The sequence below is a fragment of the Trachemys scripta genome, chromosome 18 (assembly GCF_013100865.1).
Source record: "Trachemys scripta elegans isolate TJP31775 chromosome 18, CAS_Tse_1.0, whole genome shotgun sequence".
In the NCBI taxonomy this organism is placed as follows: domain Eukaryota; kingdom Metazoa; phylum Chordata; order Testudines; family Emydidae; genus Trachemys; species Trachemys scripta.
Genome location: NC_048315.1, coordinates 9,398,862 through 9,416,842, shown reverse-complemented (window position 1 = coordinate 9,416,842; position 17,981 = coordinate 9,398,862). Strand labels below are relative to the sequence as shown.

The 17,981-nt window shown below is 44.5% G+C and overlaps 1 protein-coding gene across 1 annotated transcript in view; it reads right to left on the bottom strand.

Annotated features, from left to right (window-relative positions):
* Positions 1 to 9,343, bottom strand: part of LGALS9 (galectin 9) — a 21,624-nt gene extending 12,281 nt beyond the window's left edge. The window contains exons 1-5 of the mRNA XM_034752825.1: positions 9,178 to 9,343; positions 6,586 to 6,674; positions 5,474 to 5,678; positions 4,729 to 4,848; positions 820 to 855 (exon numbers count right to left, since the gene is read on the bottom strand). Of these exons, the coding sequence (XP_034608716.1) occupies positions 820 to 855; positions 4,729 to 4,848; positions 5,474 to 5,678; positions 6,586 to 6,674; positions 9,178 to 9,216 (489 nt within the window). The 5' untranslated portion in view covers positions 9,217 to 9,343. The remainder of the gene's footprint in view (positions 1 to 819; positions 856 to 4,728; positions 4,849 to 5,473; positions 5,679 to 6,585; positions 6,675 to 9,177) is intronic.
* Between the last annotated feature and the right edge of the window lie 8,638 nt (positions 9,344 to 17,981).

Sequence of the window (17,981 nt, the reverse complement as noted above, 5' to 3'; positions counted from 1 at the left end):
TAAAATCCAGACTAACGCTATTCAAGCAAATTGAATTATTTTCTACTTACATGGTGTAAAAGAGAACTCCATTTAGCCCACTGAATCAAGCAGAAAATTTTCCCTTCAATTAATACCAATGGATTCAGCATCACTATGGGCTTGTCTACACTACAGGCCGGATTGATGAGTAGCGATCTATCCAGCGGGGGTCGATTTATTGTGTCTGTTATAGATGCGATAAATTGACCGCCGATTGCTCTAGCGTCAACAAGAAGCGCAAAAGGAATCAACGGGAGAGCGTCTCCTGTCGACACACCACAGTGAAGACACTGCAGTAAGTAGATCTAAGTACGTCAACTTCAGCTACGTTATTTACATAGCTGAAATTGTGTAACTTAGATCGATCCCCCCGCATAGTGTAGACTAGCCCTATATGTTGATCCAGGATAGAACTGTGTACCGGGAAAGCTGCATTGGTCTGAAAAGCGAAAGACAATCTTGGTACTTAACAAATAAAAGAATAGCCACTAGGAGGCACTAGCAACATAGAAAACAAATGTATCTTTGTGAATGTACAAATTTACCCTGAAAAAGTCATGAAGAAAGCCCAGACAGTGATATTTTTTCCTCTCCTTTGGCATACTGCCATTATTATCTTTGCATGCTCTGATAATATGTTTCTTTCTGATAAAATTACTCAGAATCCTGTGGCTACTGAACAAATCTTGCTTCAAATTTTTTGTGGGGTGAAGAAATAAATATAGCTTGTCAGATTTGTTCTGTTTTCCAACTTTGGTTGATACAAAGTGCAAAAAGGAAGTTAGATTAAACACTTACGATCCCAGCTGCTCTAGGGCTCCAAGCACCTCGGGTCTAAATATTATGAAAAAGAAAATATTAGTCCAAAAGGCTTGAATTAACAGTCCTGTCTGAATGGCAAAATCAGCTGACAGAAGTAATGTGGTCTAGTGATTCCAGCACCCATCTGGGAGTCAGGGGACCTGGGTACACACTCTTCCATGAGCTTGATACGCAAGCTTGGGCAAATGTCAAAGGGCCAGATTCTGCCACCCTGACTCACAGTGAGAAATAGCTTATTCCATGAGTTCTGGGAACTGGGAGTACGCATGGAGTAAGGTACGGTGCTCCCCAACGTGAGCAAATATGGCCCTCATCTGGCCCAAATTCAAGAAAGCAACCCTGTTTAGGAAGGGTGCTTAAGCATATGCTTATATCCCATTGACGTGAAGTGACGCACGTGCTTAAGAGCTTTGCTGTATCAGGGCTTCTGTTTGTGATTCAATTCCCCCGTGTTATCAACAAAGGTAATACTTACAATTGCCTTTAAATCAGACCATGAGTATTTACTATTAAAAGTACTGATGCAGAAACAGTTACGTGAACTAGACAGATTGTTAGGGTAAGATATGTTGGACATGTTTAGACACTCTAAGCAACAGATTTCCACACTAGTGATGACAAGCACCCTCCCAGAGAACATGCTGGAATTGCACTCTCAATCCTGCTCTTCTTCCCCTAAATATTTCTGTTTAAATTGATGATTCTTTAAAAAAAATTGTATTTTATACATATATGGTCATGAATTTTCCAGCCGTTATTATTCCAAACTAATGATGACAGCACTGGTAGCAGACAGGCGTGGGGGTAAATACCATGTGAGTTTCCTCAGTATTCCTGTAATAGTCCTTTTAATTCACTGCTAGAATCTTCAATGTGTGTCAAATAGTGAGCTAGTTCTGTTCGGTAGCCCCAGTGTTCACTAGACTAGATTGCACAATCAAAATTATTTCAACCTTGACTAAAAAACTAGATTTGAACCAGATCCTGCACTCTTTCCCTGAATCCTCAGATGAATTCCTTGCCCAATGCATCAAAAGTAAACCAGGATCTGCAATGGAGAATCAGTGGGGAAAGAGATTAAAGGCCGTGAGCCAAGGGCAGCCCTGGAGTATGGAAAATTTAGCATTCATTAAAGTTCCTCAGAATTACACCCGGTTATTGTGGTACTTGATTCAGCCCAATGTCTAATTCACTAGATAAAGCAGTGAGAAGACTCTGCCCCTTCCCTTTTGCTCAAACAACAGTGGGGGGAAATCTATACACAACAGTAGGATTATTGCAAAGAAACAGAAATCATAATATGGGAAAACAATGAGGGGCTTTAGTTTTTCAGTTAGGTTACAAATTAAGAATGCTCAAATGCACCTGTAAAATTTGATTCAATAAAACAATCGCTGTATATTAAATACTAACTATTCCAGATATCTTTGTGAAGGATTAAATATATGTCAAATACTAGATTATGAAATATTTATGTCATTGTGCATGGTTATAGTTTGCTCTGGGCATGGAAAATCTTATTATAAAAGTAGGTTTCTTAATTACTAGAATCTAGAGGGTTTTTTTTAATTCTCCTAAGTCTTTTATATTTCCCCCCCCAGCCCCACCCTCACCCCAGAAAACAGGAAACATCGCAGGTGTTATACAAATAAAATAATCTGGACAATTATCCAAGAGATACCCTTAGTTGTAAGTACATCTCTGCAAGGAACTGATATTACACATAACACTGCATACTTCTCGAGGGAATTGCACAGATCCATGGATCTCACAGTACTTTCAAAACTTTAACTAATTAAGCTTCACAACACAATCCTCAGATTACTTCACTCAGCACCCAATTACCAGCACACCGATGGCTGCAGTTTATCTGAGCACCGCCACACTGTAAAACGGCAGAGGATACAAAGAAAGTATATTGTGTTCAACTGAAAGTACAGAGAGAATTCCTGCAGGAAGAATTAATTTACCTACATTGGAATCTGGACAGGAAAGGAGGGTTCACACCCCTAACTTTTGCAAGAAGAGCCAGGATCTTTAACACAGAGAAGGAGTCAGCACCTAGGTTTCACATCTAATTTGAAAGACAGTTCTTGCAATAGCACGGCATTTATAAATGCCTGGCTGCTGTCTCTTGCTCACATACTCAGGTAAGATTGATTGCTAGAGTTGGGGTTGAGAAGGAATTTCCCCCCAGATCCGATTGGCTGGGACCTGGGTAGGGGGGTGGGAAGTTGCCTTCCTCTGCAGCACAGAGTTTAGTTCACCTGCTGAGATCATATAGGCACATCTCACCTAATAATTCTCTGTCATTGCAAGGGCTTTGGGCACTGGTGACAGTTTTGTAAAGGGACCACTCAGTGCAAGTGCACAAGAAACACACTTTGTTTACAGTACTGCAGGCTGGGAACTTCCTGCTTTACTCAACTATATACAGACTCTGTCTGTCTGTCTGTGTGTGAGAAAAACACACACTAATGAAACAGGAAATGAGGGAAGGGTGGAGCATAGCTCAAAGCATAATACTCTGAGCCAGTGGCTCTCAACCTTTCCAGACTACTGTACCTCTTTCAGGAGTCTGATTTGTCTTGTGTACCCCCAAGTTTCACCTCACTTAAAACCTATTTGCTTACAAAATCAGACATAAAAATACAAACATGTCACAGAACGCTATTACTGAAAAATTGACGACTTTCTCATTTTTACCATATAATTATAAAATAAATCAATTGGAATAGAAATATAGTACTTACATTTCAGTATATAGAGCAGGATAAACAAGTCGTTGTCTGCATGAAATTTTTTTTTCTACTGACTCTGCTAGTGCTTTTTATGTAGTCTGTTGTAAAACTAGGCAAATAATTGATGAGTTGATCTTACTCCCCCTGGAAGATCTCTGTGGGAGTACGTGTACCACTGGTTGAAAACCACTGCTCTGAGTAACCCAGTTAACCCCTTAATGACCACTTTACTACAGGCAGTTTGGTTTCTCCCATGACACACATTTTAGTTTCCAGAGGACTAAAACGTTATGGTCTAACTAAAGTCTTTGTACTTAATACAGAAGTCCTGAGTAAAAACTAATGGCCTGTGATATTCAGAAGGTCAAACTGGATGATCTGATGGTCCCTTCTGGCCTTAAAAATACATGAAAGAATGAAGCCTCTTCTAACCCCCTGCTGGGGCATTGGTCTAGTACTGACTCAGAGAGAATCAGAATCGGCGACACCACTGGTTCTTTGTAGGCACCTACAAGTTCCTTGTAGGTCTCCAATCCGAGCATGGAATCCAGTCCCCTGACTTTTCATACTTAATGGGTTTATAACACAGGGTGGTCTGTCTGTAGACTCATTACAATTTCCCTGAAAGGCTTGCCTCCAATTCAGTAAATACGGGAATACAACAGAGGATTTTTTTTACAAGTAAAATATTGGGTTTAAGAACCAACGGCCCAATCCTGCAAGTACCCCAATGAGTCCTGAAAGGATCAGAACATACTCATCCCACACTGAGCTCAGAGCTCACTCAGTTCACTGGCATTTTTCCCACTGTTGGTTTAGCTTAGTTGCAGTTCCATTTGTGTTGGCAAAACTGGAAGCACTAGCACAGACAGGCATTGGCTTTTTATCATCTTGGAGCATGATATGGCAATAAAAATATACCTGCACTCTGTCCACGCTAGCGTTTTCCCATTGTCTGTCTAACACTGGTAAAGCTCCACCATTGGGAGCACTAGTGGGGACAAGGCCGGGTTGAGATATTCAGCAACTCACAGGATGTACTCAGATTCTTACTGGATCATGCCCCAAATCTCTGCAAATATTAGAGTTTCTCCATTTCCCCTCGTGGTTCTGAAACACAATAATACATGCAATCGGCACTTACAGCAGTATCTTGGAAGCTGATGATTTCCACATCCACACCCCCAGACACACTAAGGTGGTTCACTTTGGAAAGTGGAATTCGGTGCTTGTACTGCACAAAGGGATTTCCATTTACAGCAACCTGTCATGTGTAAAAAGCAGAAGTTATTCTTTTGGAATAAAGGATAATGTCTCATGCCCATAAGAAAATGTAAGGTTTGATTTTTAAAAAAACTACAAAACCTAAGAACAATAGAAATATTTCTATGAAGTTTTACAAAAATCTATTTTACAAAAATCAATTCAAAATAAACCAACATTTCCCTGCAGCTTTTGCAACCAAAACACTGCAGCACTGTGCTAGTGCCTGTGAACCCAAAAGTGAAATTTACTAGAAACTGATTAAGAACTCAGCTAACACTGACTAGTCTTTGAATTATCTAAATGGATTAAGGCCGCAATCCTGTAAACACATATGCGCATGGTTAACTTTACACATCTGAGCAGTCTCACTGAAGTCAATGGGGCTTCTCACATGTGTAAAATTAAACATGGGCACAAGTGTTTCCAGCATCAGGGCCTAAAATTCAAAAGTAAGCAGAGTTTTAGTCCATTCCCATTCAAATAAACGGAAAGACTCCCATTAAAGATTCCCTATAAAAGAGAATTGTTTTAATATAATTCTTCAGATGTGAGAATGTTCCTTGATTGAGCAGAATAGCCATTTTATAATGAATTTGCAAGTACAATACAGCATTAACAATTACCTGGAATGAATCGTGTTTTACCAAAATCCGAATCTCAAAGGGGTAACCTTTTAAAAAAGGCATTTCATATTTCCTCTCCTCTCTTCCCCAATTCTGACTTTCACAAGTATTGCAAACCACACATCCACCCTCTTCAAATCGTGGGTTAAAATGAAAAGCAATATCAGGACTTGGGCAGGATCCACACTGAAAGTCTATCTTGAAGCTGTGAAGGAAAAAAGTACAAAGATGAACTAAACTGAGCATGGTTAAGAAATCTAGTGTGCTAGTATCCAAAATAGTCTTTATAGAGGACTAGCCGCTGCTCCCTTTTAAAGATGTCTCTTCTGTCATTGCAACATTTCTACACGGAAAATCTAAAGCAACATATCAGAGGGGTGGCCGTGTTAGTCTGGATCTGTAAAAAGCAACAAAGAGTCTGTTAATCTATAAGGTGCCACAGGACTCTTTGTTGCTTTTTAAAGCAACATAGTAATGTATTATCACAATCTAGTCTATTGTGAAAACAAACCTCATAGTGTTCAGACTTAGTAGCTAAGCCTGTGCTAACTGATTTTATCCTGCTGAAAACCAACTAAGGTTATGATTCTCCAAACGCTTACTTCTGGGCAGAGATTTTTTTACCATGACTGGTCCCACTGAAGTTATTGGAACTAATCATATTGTTTAGGACTATTCCCGGTAGTAAATATTTGTAGGATCAGGGCTCAAATGAACAACTTGAATATTTACAATGCATGTTTCAATGCTACTGAGCCTATTACCGGTGTTTTAACTGGCCTTCCTTCTGAGATAACTGCATGACTGGCACATTATAAGATTGGAACTGTTTATTGTTGCGATAGCACATCTCTCAAAGGTGCATTTCCTATAGTATCAATTATTGTAATGTCAGGCCTGATCTTGCACGCTCTCAAAGCCACATCTGAACGACTCTGTCAACAGATTAGAACTGGATCAGTGTTTCTGGGAATGGGGGAAACTTTCCAACAGACAAATTCCTCTGAGTCACTAGAGCTAACCTCCTAACCTCTTCCTGGTCATGCTCCAATATTCTCAACAGTTGATTTTAGGCACAGGAGTGGAGCAGCCATATCCCTACAAGCACACACCTGTCACATGTAGGATGAACAGTTCCACTGATGATAACCGTCAATCCATCATGAAGACCGCCATGAATAGGGCCAGTAAATGGGAGAGACTGGGGAACAGAAAGAAAGCAAAACAGTGAACATTAGAGGGTACAATATTTAAACCTCTTTTCTAATGCTGAATCGGTGTTCATCTCCCATTCATCTGGCTGTGACTTTAGATTCCTCCGCCTGACGAGTCACTACAATTCCAGCCTGATGAACTGAAGTCAGTATGCCGCAAAATTTCTCTCTGAGGACTGTTCCTAAAGAGCATGACTTGCTGTGTACAGGCACGACCCTCACAGTCCAGCTCCATAGGATGAAACAGCCAAAGCTCAGTCAATCCGAGTGGTAACAGTCAGCATTCCTTCCTGCCAGGCAGTGTGGCCTGGTGGACAGAATAATGGATTGGTTCAGGAGACCTGGGATCAACTCTCAGCTCCGCCCCCAGCCTGCTGGGTGACCACAGGCAAGTTACTTCCCCTCCCTGTGCCTCAGTTTCTCCATCTGTGCCCGGAGCTGAGACCCAGGCTCTCAGCCTCCCTAAATTGGTGGAAGCGCTCCTGGTGTGGTTCTACTCAGAAGCTGCTCAGAAGCTCGAAACAAAAAGAGAAGTTGCTTGAAGTAACAAAACAAGCAAACAGCCAAACATTATCCAAGCAAATTATATCTGTTCTGCATACAGAAGCATAAAAACAAGATCATTCCAGTTTTCACAACACAGACCAACACTGACTTTGTGGTTTTAAAAAATACATATATATTTTAATCTGAGTTTCTTTTTCCTCCCAGGCTTAGTTCTTTCATGTGTATCATTTTTTGTCAGAGGACTTGAGTGTAAGCATGCTACAATTTCCTATACCAGTGGTAAAAGAATAATACGAAGAGGAGATTATAGGTGCAAAACTTGCAAGCATTTGTAAGGAACCTAACAAGACAGATTTCCTCTTGTTTCAACAGATTTCTTTGCTGTGATCATTCATCACCCCAACCCTGGCAACAATGCGCCTTTCGATTTTGGGTCTCTGGGTTGTTGCTCAATGTTGTCCATTTCCTGTCCCTCAAAGATACACTCCGAAAACAAGGGGTCTTGATCCTCTCTGCCTCACACCGTGTGCAATTATTTACAAATGTGCAAAGTAAGTTTACAAAGATATTCCCAGCAGAGATTCTGATTTGACAGCATTTTGCACTCAGATGTAGATGAATACACAAGGTGCAGGGCAGTGGAGAATCATATTTCCTAAAGAGGACCTGGCTTTTTCCAAGAAGCTGTGAAATGCATTAGTCCAAAAGTGAGAAACGCAGTCACTGGGACAAATTTGTCCTTGGTATTATTGAAGTTTACAGTAGCAATGCATTGGGCCCACTGTCTTTTCCAACGAACTGCTGTGACCCCATCCCCTTTCACTGGCTTATGAACCCTGGTGCCATATTACTTTCTCTACCAGACCCGGGACACTTGGGGCCACATTTCTCAGTGTATTTAGGTGCCTAAAGATACAGAAGGGGCCTATTGGATTTTCAAGAACGTTTACGAGTTTGGTGCCTGGAGAGAAAAAGTGGACAAGGTGATGTCTCTTATTGGATGAATGTCTGTTGGTGAGAGACAAGCTTTCGAGCTACACAGAGCTCCAGATCTGGGAAAGGTACTCGGAGTGTCACAGCCAAATACAGGGGTGAACAGAGAGTTTAGCACAGCGGCTCTCAACCTTTCCAGACTACTGTACCCCTTTCTAGAGTCTGATGTGTCTTGTGTGCCCCCAAGTTTCACCTCACTTAAAAACTTACAAAATAGGACATAAAAATGCAAGTGTCACAGCACACTATTCCTGAAAAATGGCTGACTTTCTCATTTTTATCTTAACTTTATAAAATAAATCAATTGGAATATAAACATTGTACTTACATGTCAGTGTCTAGCATATGGAGCAGTATAAACAAATCATTGTCTATGAAATGTTAGTTTGTACTGACTTTGGCAGTGCTTTTTATGTAGCCTGTTGCAAAACTAGGCAAATATCTAGATGAGTTGATGGCCCCCCGGGAAGATCTCTGAGTACCCCCAGGGGCACACGTACCCCTGGTTGAGAACCACTGGTTTAGCATAAGTCGTTAGCGCATATTCTAAGGGACCTTTGAAGGTGCCCGGTTGCTTTTGAAAATCCCACTAGGTGCCCCTCTGTGGCGCTTGGCCCCGGCACATCTTTGGAAATCTGGTCCTTGGTCACTTTCAGCAGTGACTCAGCTGCGCCCAGAATGGGGATTGGGAGGAGTAATGGCTCCAACTCAGGCAGGGGAGGAGCAACTTGGGGATAACAGAGAAACCCAAGAAACATTTCAGCTGCTACAAAATGGGGGTGGGAGGAGGGGACAAGAAATAACTCTTCCTGAGTTCTCTCCGATCTCTCTCCTGCCCCCCCCCCGCCCCAGCCAACCGCGGGGGTTCCCCTCCCTGTGCCCCCCCCCATGTCTCAGCCAAGCCCGGGGGTCCCTCTCCCTGTACCCCCCCCGCCCCAGCCAAGCCCAGGGGTCCCCCGCCCTGTGCCCCCGCCCTTGAGAGAGACTCACCGGCTTGGAATAGGGCGCCAGCTGCCCGCTGTCGGCCATGGGAGCGACTGGCGCAGACGCGACCCCCGACGGCCGGAGCGTTTCTCCCCCGCGCTAGCAGAAGTGGGAGAGAAACTGAAAGTGAGAGCGGCGGAGCCAGGAGAAGCGGCGGCGGGGAAGGGGCGCAGGCTGGGGGAGGGGCAGGCTGGGAGGCAGGGGAATGGGGGCAGGCGGGGGGGTGAAGGCAGGAGCTGAGGGGGCACAGGTGGGGAGGGGTGTTGTGCAGGTTGTGGGGAGCAGGCAGGGGAAGGGGGTTGTACAGGCGGGAGGGGAGAGGGGCGCAGGCAGGGGAGGAGTGCAGGCTGGGGGAGGACAGGCAGGCTGAGGGGAGGGGTGCAGGCTGGGGAGGAGGGACGCAGGCGGTGATACCAGACACCTCTGTGTTCTGGGGGACCAGGGTGCAGTATCCAGTCTGACTCATGAAAGACACCCCCCCCCGCCTCTGCTTAAACCAAAACCATAACCATCAGAGGAAAAAAAACTTGCAGAGAGCAGTGAAAGGCATTGGGAGACACACCTAGACCCCTCCTGACAAGGGTGACAAGATGAAGACATCTCTATTAGCATACAGAATGAAGAGCAGAGACAACTCGCCTAGCCTCATCTGCATGAAAGATGGGACAGGAAGACATCTCAATTTACATACAGAATGGAGAACAGAGAACCACACTGAATTCTGGGACCAGAAAAAGCAGGGAAGCACTGCATCATGGGAATCTCTGCTCCAGATGCTAATGAACCTATGTCTGCACACACCCGGCTCAGCAATTATCAGACCAATTCTAGTAATGAATCCTTAATTGATATCCAAATACTGAAGCAGCCTAGTTGTATTGTGAGCTCCCTGGAAGAAAACACCACCCATAGCCAAGAGGGATCAGCGCCTATTGTCTAGTCTAAAGAAAACCCTTGAATCATCAGCTTACCTATATACAAATCTAGTGTTCTCCCTTCAACCATTGTAATTTCTCTTCAAAAATCCCTACTCACCCTCTAGTCAGGGTTCTGATGCTTAGATCCAAACTATGCATCAGTTCCACTGGAACTCCATCTTCTCCTGACTGATGGTGCTGAGGGCTCTGCCTGTCTCCAGCACTCAGGACCCTCTGCTACCACCATCACCTGGGAACCCCGACCAGTTCAAGCCTCATAGAGTGGGTGAGATCCCCCCCCCTTTCTCTCTCTCTGTTTTCCTTTCTACTTTAGGTATTAACATTTAATCATGTATGTTATGTTGGTTTAGCTCTCCTTGTGTAGTTATCACTATTATTCAATAAATAACTTTTATGGTTAAGTTGATTGCTTCTCTCTCTCTTGCTGAACTTTACTCGTTTGTGTTTTAGCTTCCCCCATTCACTCTACAGCAACGCTTCTTTTACCTAAGCTAAAGATCCCTGCAGCGCCCAAAATACTGTGGGGTTTGCTCATCGAGTAGGTTACTGCCAGTACAATTGTGTTGTGAGAGTGGGGATAGGGATGGGCTGAATCTGGGACGCATAAGGGTAACAGCTTGAAAGTGCTGCTTGACCCAGTCCATGGAGCCCAGGGGCATATAAGGAGAGTTAGCTTGACAGTGCTGATTGACCCGGTCTGCTCAGAGTTGCTCTGTTAATATATATGTGGGTGTTCATCCAGTTCTAGGGCTGGGTTACTCCAGCCCTAGGGAACCTAGGTCCTGCAGGGTAGCTCCATTGGGTGGGGACTTGCAGCAGGGAGAAGTAGAGCTCCATATGAAAACACAAGTGACACAAGCAGTACATTGATAGAAATACAGAATCCCCTTCCCCAGAAAAGTAACCCGAATAAATGAGCATACCCAAAGTAATGGGCAAATCTGGTAACAGCGGGGAAGGGTGTTGTGCAGGTTGTGGGGAGAGGGGAGCAGGCAGGGGAAGGGGGTGGTACAGGCTGGGGGGGAGAGGGGCGCAGGCAGGGGAAGGGGGTTGTACAGGCTGGGGCGGGGGGGGAGTGCACCAATGCAACCTGGTACGGGGTGGGTCTGAGGAGCACATGCAGGTGGGTGATCACAGGCAGGGGAGAAGGGGCACAGGGATGGAGAAGTGAGAGCGAGTAGTTGCTGACAAGGTGGTGTGGGGCAGGCCGCGGGACTGGAGTTAATGTAATTAGGACACATACCATAAGTAGTACCAGCATAGGAAACGGGCCGCAAGATGGGACCCACACTCACAGGGTTGGGCCATGTCAGAAGAGCGGAGCAAAACAATGGCAAATCATTTGCTTTACAAAGGGCACGAGGAGGGAGAATTACCCTCCAAAACACAGTGCGCTGGGTGGAGGACTCTGTGTCCCTGCTGGCCACTGCTAACGCACAAGAGGGTGAACGGTGTTGCCAGTTGAGAAGGCCACATGGACATGAGGAGTTAAATGTCCAGCAGCTCTATGTATTTGAATCCAGAGGTTGCTTCTGTTCTGGGAATTGAATAAGTAAGACTGGGGAAGGAAAGACTCAGATGCACCGGACTACAGGATTGTGCAATAAGTTGGTGGACTCTCAAAACGTAAGCCTGGCAACCTGAGCTTCAGCTGTGTCCACATGGCAAAATGTGTGGCCTCGGACCAGGCCCGTATCTGTGGGCAAGTCTGCAGGCCTGAGAGGTTTCTGGTGCAAGTCAGAAGATTTTTTTTGTGGACAGTAGGTGAGTTAGGGCTTAAACCTGAGTCTGAGCTAGAGTGACCAGATGTCCCGTGTTTATAGGGACAGTCCCGTTTTTTGGGACTTTTTCTTATATAGGCGCCTATTACCCACCCACCCCTGTCCCGTTTTTTCACAGTTGCTATCTGGTCACCCTAGTCTGAGCCAAGGTTTACTATGCAATAAAGACGTACCCACAGAGGTTTGGCCTGTAGGATATGTCTACATGGCAGCTGGGCGCGAGCCTCCAGCCTGGGTAGAGAGACTTGCACTGGTGGGGCTCCAGCTAGAACACTTAAAATAGCAACGTGGACTCTTGTTGCCCTTGTGGGTCGGGCCAGAAGCAGTGTGAAAATAGTAGATGGGAGAGTCCTGTGTCACTTAACTGGGCCTTAGGCCTGGTCTACACTTAAACCTTATATCTGTCAGTAAGAGTAGTGATTTTTTGTGAACAGAGCTATCTTGGCACACCCCAAGTGACATAGAACAACCTAACCCCCAGTATAGACAGTTGGCAGATGTAGCATCTTCAGTAAGCGCTACAGCACTGTGGCAGCGTTTAAGTGTAGACAAGCCCTTAGAAGCTGGAGCACTCATCGTGTAAGGTTTTTTTAAACCTCAGTGTGAACGTTGCTCCCCGCACTAGATCTAGTGTCGACGTCTTTGCACATTCTTAGCATCGCGTGTGCTGGTGGTGCGTTTCTGTTGAAGATTACTCTGCTCACGCAGAGCACAATGTTGACATTCAAAAAGAACTTCACAATCTCTCCTGTTAAATGCTCCCAAGCTGAGCTTTACAAGGTATCTTGACGTGATATAAAAGCACATCCTAGGCCTTGGCCACACTTGCAAGTTACTGCGCTGTAAAGCCTCCCCCAGCGCTGTAACTCACTCCCCGTCCACACTGGCAGGGCACTTGCAGCGCTGTATCTCCCTGGGTACACCGCTGCAGGTACTCCACATCTCCGAGAGGAATAACAGCTGCAGCGGAGTGGCTACGACTCACAGGTGTGAGTGTAAATGCTTGCAGCGCTGTACTAATCACTTTGTCAAGTGGCCAATCCTCTCCATTGTTGTGACCGGCTGCAGGAATGCGGAAGTGCCGGTTTCAAAGCTCGTGCTGCAGAGAAAAGCAAACAATTTGCAGCTTGCTTTGAGTGAGTAAACGAATGAGCAGGGGGCCGGGAGTTCGGAACTTGCAAAATAGAGAGCTTGCATGCTCCAAAAAGCACTCTCGCTCCCTCCACACTCCCTGTCACAATCCACCCCCCCCCCCGTTTTGAAAAGCACGTTGCAGCCCCATGAATGCTGGGATAGCTGCCCATAATGCACCGCTCCCAACACAGCTGCAAATGTTACAAGTGTGGCCACGCCACTGCGCTGGCAGCTGTCAGTGTGGACAGACTGCAGCGCTTTTCCCTACTCAGCTGTACGAAGACAGGTTTACCTCACAGCGCTGTACAGCTGCAAGTGTAGCCAAGGCCCTAGTTATTGTTCTAAAATGTAGGTACTGATGTATGTACACACAGTAATGTGCTGAAGTTGCTGTTTCACATCATCTTGTTTCTGTGCAGTGTATAAACAAAACACAATATTGAATAAGACAACGTTGGAACCGCAGGCTGAAGAAGCACTTTGAGGTTTTTATATATCTGTGCGGTTCCCAGCCGATGGGAGCTGCGGAGCCAGCGCTCACGGTGGGGGAAATGCACAGAGATGCCGGCTGCGCCTCCGCCTAGGAGCAGCCGGGACAGGTTGCCGCTTGCAGGCAGCTGCCCGAGATGAGCGCCCCCGGATCCGGCACCCCGAACCCCCTCCCACACCCCAACCTGCGGCCATGACAAGTCACTGAAACTGATGCATTTCTCCAAAAATTTCAGTGCTGATGAACTGGCATTTTCAATCAAAAAAACCCCAAAACATTTTGTCAAAAAATATCCAACCAGCTCTAGTCCCAGTGACATTAACCAGAGAGGTGGGCTGAAACCAAACACCTAGGAAGGTTTGAAAATCAGAAGGGACGTGGGGTGTAGCTAGTGAAAGAAACAGAATGAGGACAACGCATCTCTTACTTCCTAAATCGAGATTCTCTCTGTTCATTTCTAGGGTATCCATCTCCAGGTGAAAACAACTGAGCAGAGGTCACACTGACTGTAAGGGTTTCAGCAGAGGCAGACGCAGGGTCCAGGACCAATGACGGTCATATCACTGCACTAAAGGAGGTAAGTAAGTTCAAGTCCCAAGTCCTAAGAAAGCAGTATTTCCAAACACCTGATAAGGAGTTTCCAGGATGATATAGTGTTCATTGAATACGGGAACATTCCATTTTTAACTGCTTGGTAACTTGGGGTCAAGCTTTTAGTTACACTTGTGTAAAATGTGGTGTTAATTACATCACTTTCAGTGGATTTACACCAGTGCAATTGACGAGAACAGCGGTTAGCCTGGAGTAGTTTGGAGGCATTCGGTGTTAGAATGGTGGTAGGACTAAAATCACCAACAGAGCATTTTAATAACAGTGGGCTCAAGCTGCAGCGTTGAGAGCTGGATCTGGATCTCGACCATACCATTGTTCAGATACAGCCTGTTTGGTCCAATTGTGCAGTAGCGAGGCTGGGAACGTTGTGGCTGAATGAAACCTCGGGCAGTTTTAGCATCTCTCTTCTGAGACCAGCATTTCAAATTCCTGATTTGACTCTTTTTTAGCCGTACCCCTTTCCACTTCAAAGTTAGTTGTTTGCCTCCCTCTTTTCATGACAGGAGTATCCGAGACCACAGGCCATTTCTCCCGGAGGGTAGCTGATAAGGAAACCAGCATACAAAGAGTTTGCCCAGTGTGCTTTCAATTGCCAATAAAGAGGCCCACTCCCGAGGGCATCACGTAACTGTTCAGGGTTAGAAGCTTGGCATAGCTCCAGTGACTTCAGTAGAGCGACTCTGACACCTCACTGCAGATTTGGCCCTCCAAGTCATTACTGCTCCGCAAATCTGTCTTCCAGGCTACCTCCCTTGTCACATTCAATCCCTATTATTTTTTTAAACACTTTTGCTTTCTGACTCATGAAAAGCGAGATGGCAGGGGGAGGAGATGAAATAAAACAAAGCAAATAAACTTATCAAGCTGGTATGTAGCTGCTGAGCAGCCATGTGAAATTATTGTCACCCTTGTGCTTTCTCTTTCCTGCCAGCCCCCCTTCCCGTAATGTTTTTATATTTACAACACGGGAAGTGCTGCATGTAATGGTTAGTATGTATACAAGAGAATTGGGAGACAGGCGACCTGGATTTTATTTCTAACTTGACCACGGACCTGGTATGTGACCTTGGGCAAATCACTTCACCCCATTGTGCCTCTTCTCGATTTTGTCTATTTAAAATTTGAGTATTCTAGGAGGAGCACGGTTTCTTACTATGGGTTTGTACAGCATCTGGCATAAGGAATTCCTGGGTCCTCTGGGCATCCTGTAATAAAATAATGTATTTGTAAAATACACTGAGATCTTTCAGCACCAAAGGTGCTACATGAAGTGTAAAATATTCAGTCAGTCTGGAAAACCCCAAAACAAATAAAACCCCACACAATTCCATGACTTGTGTTTTATCCAGAGCAGAGATTTATTCACAGAAAAGAATCCTAAATATCCAGAATTTCATTAGCGTAGAGGGCAATTTTTTTTTGCCAGTTGCATAAACTAATACAGAACCCTTTGTGAATACCAACAATTTTAATTAAATTAATAGCAATTCTGGAAGACAAACTCAGTTGATAGAAAATATTTTTAAAAATGTACTGTACAAAGTTTACATCACATTTGAAAAGAAAATACGTCAATTTTCACCATATTACAGACTCCACTTACATACACTACTTAATTCCACCATTCCAGGAACTTCCCATTAACAGGAAGAGGAAACAGGGTGATTATAGGAAGGGATTACAAGCAGCAGTGATCTGTTCTAATTCATTATGAATTTACTCCTTATATCAACTGGTCCGGACTGTAAATGAAGTCCCAGTGGTGGTGACTGATCTGAAGCCTTACATAATTGCTTTCAGTACAGGAATAAATGGAACAGATAAAGTGCTCGGTATCCTTTGCTGCCTCATCCCTCCCCCAGCCTGGGCTGCCGCAGCGTCTGCTGCATATAAAGCTCGGTGTCTGTCCAGCTAGTATCTGCAACACTCCATGTCATTTCCCAGTGCCTGGCAGGGGAACCCAGGCCCACCCTCTACACTGAGTTCCAGACCAGGGATCCTCTAACAAGCAACAAAGGTCTGCACAGTCCTACCCCTTGCTGCTGTTTCCCTGGGCTTTTCCCCACTTACCTGGCTTCCCTCTCCTAGGGGCTTGTCTACTTGGCAAGTTACTGCAGGGCAAGCCAGGTGAGAGTCTACAGCGTACCACCTTGCCGCTCAGTAATGTCCCAGGTGAATTCTGCTATGACGCAGGGAAAGTTGCGGGACTTTAATGTGCAGCAAGTTGGTGCGCTGTAGATTCAGTTCTCCCCAGTAACTTGCAATGTAGACAGAATCTTTATCCATCAAGATGACAATACTCAACCTTAAGTTTGAAAAAAAAAACTGAGTTCTGAAGACAGCACCGCACCGCATTTTCTCCAAATGTTTTAATGTTAACTTTAATGCACAGATCCCTGATCATTCACTTACAAAATTAAGGTATCATCATAGTAAAAAGGCTTATAAAATGAACAATATGATCTGAACAGAAGTAACGTTCTAGCCTATGAAAAGCTTATGCAAAAAGCATGGGTTGGTATTGTAGAAATAGCAGGATTACTAGTTAGGTTGAAGTGGTTATAAAAAAAAAGAATTAGATTCTTGATTAAGTTTCAATAGCAAATTCCCTAGTAAACTGCTAATTTTAGGAGACATACACAGCAACTGACTTGGTTATATAAATTGTATGGAGGATTTCATCTTTAAACCTGAACACAGGTCAGGATAACATCACCCCCTACTTCAAGCCTGTCTATCTGCTGCAGGTTAGGAACTCGATGGTTGTATTCAAACTGGTGTTGTCCATTCACAGCCACCTTAAAGCAGTGAGCGTCGCATAAAATCCAGATCTGCAAACCAAGGGAGGAAAAAAATCCCACAAACAGGCATTTAGAAATGAGTGTGAAAAAGCAATAGCTATGGAGAAAAATATATAGAAAGCAAATATATGAATTTCTCCCTCTTTTTTAAAAATACATTTGCAAAGTTGCACTTGTAAATCATAGCAGTCATCAGTCTAGCGCTATGGGGCAGTGTGATCTGGTAGATTGAGCGTTGGGCTGGAGTCAAGGACTCTGGAGTTCTGATGCCAGCTCTCACTGGTTTGCTGTGTGGCTGCGGGCAAGGCATTTAATCTCTATGTTTAAGATTTCCCATCTATTACGGGGGTTATCAATATTTTCTCACTACCCCACAGGGCTAACTGGGCTCCACAACCCTGAAAACGTCAAACACTAAGAGTTATTATGGTGGGATTTACAATTCTAGTACAGACCAGCGCTCTCTCTGGGAAGCCTGCCTCCAGCAGGAATGTATATGGATGGTAAAGCCTTTGTGCAGCTAAATGGAGGGAAATTCTATTCAATGCTAGCTGGTCACTGGCTTATTCCCTGAAGCACAAGCACTGATAGTCCTTATACTGTTATCCTTACTATGAATACTGACCTAAACTTTCAAAAACGACAAGGAGTCTGGGGGCACCTTAAAGACTATCAGATATATTTGGGCATAAGCTTTCATGGGTGAAGATAAGAAGTGAAGTTTTTTACCCACAAAAGCTTATGCCCAAATAAATCGGTTAGTCCTTAAGGTGCACCCGGACTCCTTGTTGTTTATGTGGATACAGACTAACACAGCTACCTCCTGATACTAAACTTTCAAGAGTGACTAGGGATTTCAGTACCTTTCTTTTTGGGCCGTCAGCTTGAGACACGTTGAAAAGACAGGTTTCAGAGTAACAGCCGTGTTAGTCTGTATCCGCAAAAAGAAGAACAGGAGTACTTGTGGCACCTTAGAGACTAACAAATTTATTAGAGCATAAGCTTTCGTGGACTACAGCCCACTTCTTCGGATGCATATAGAATGGAACATATA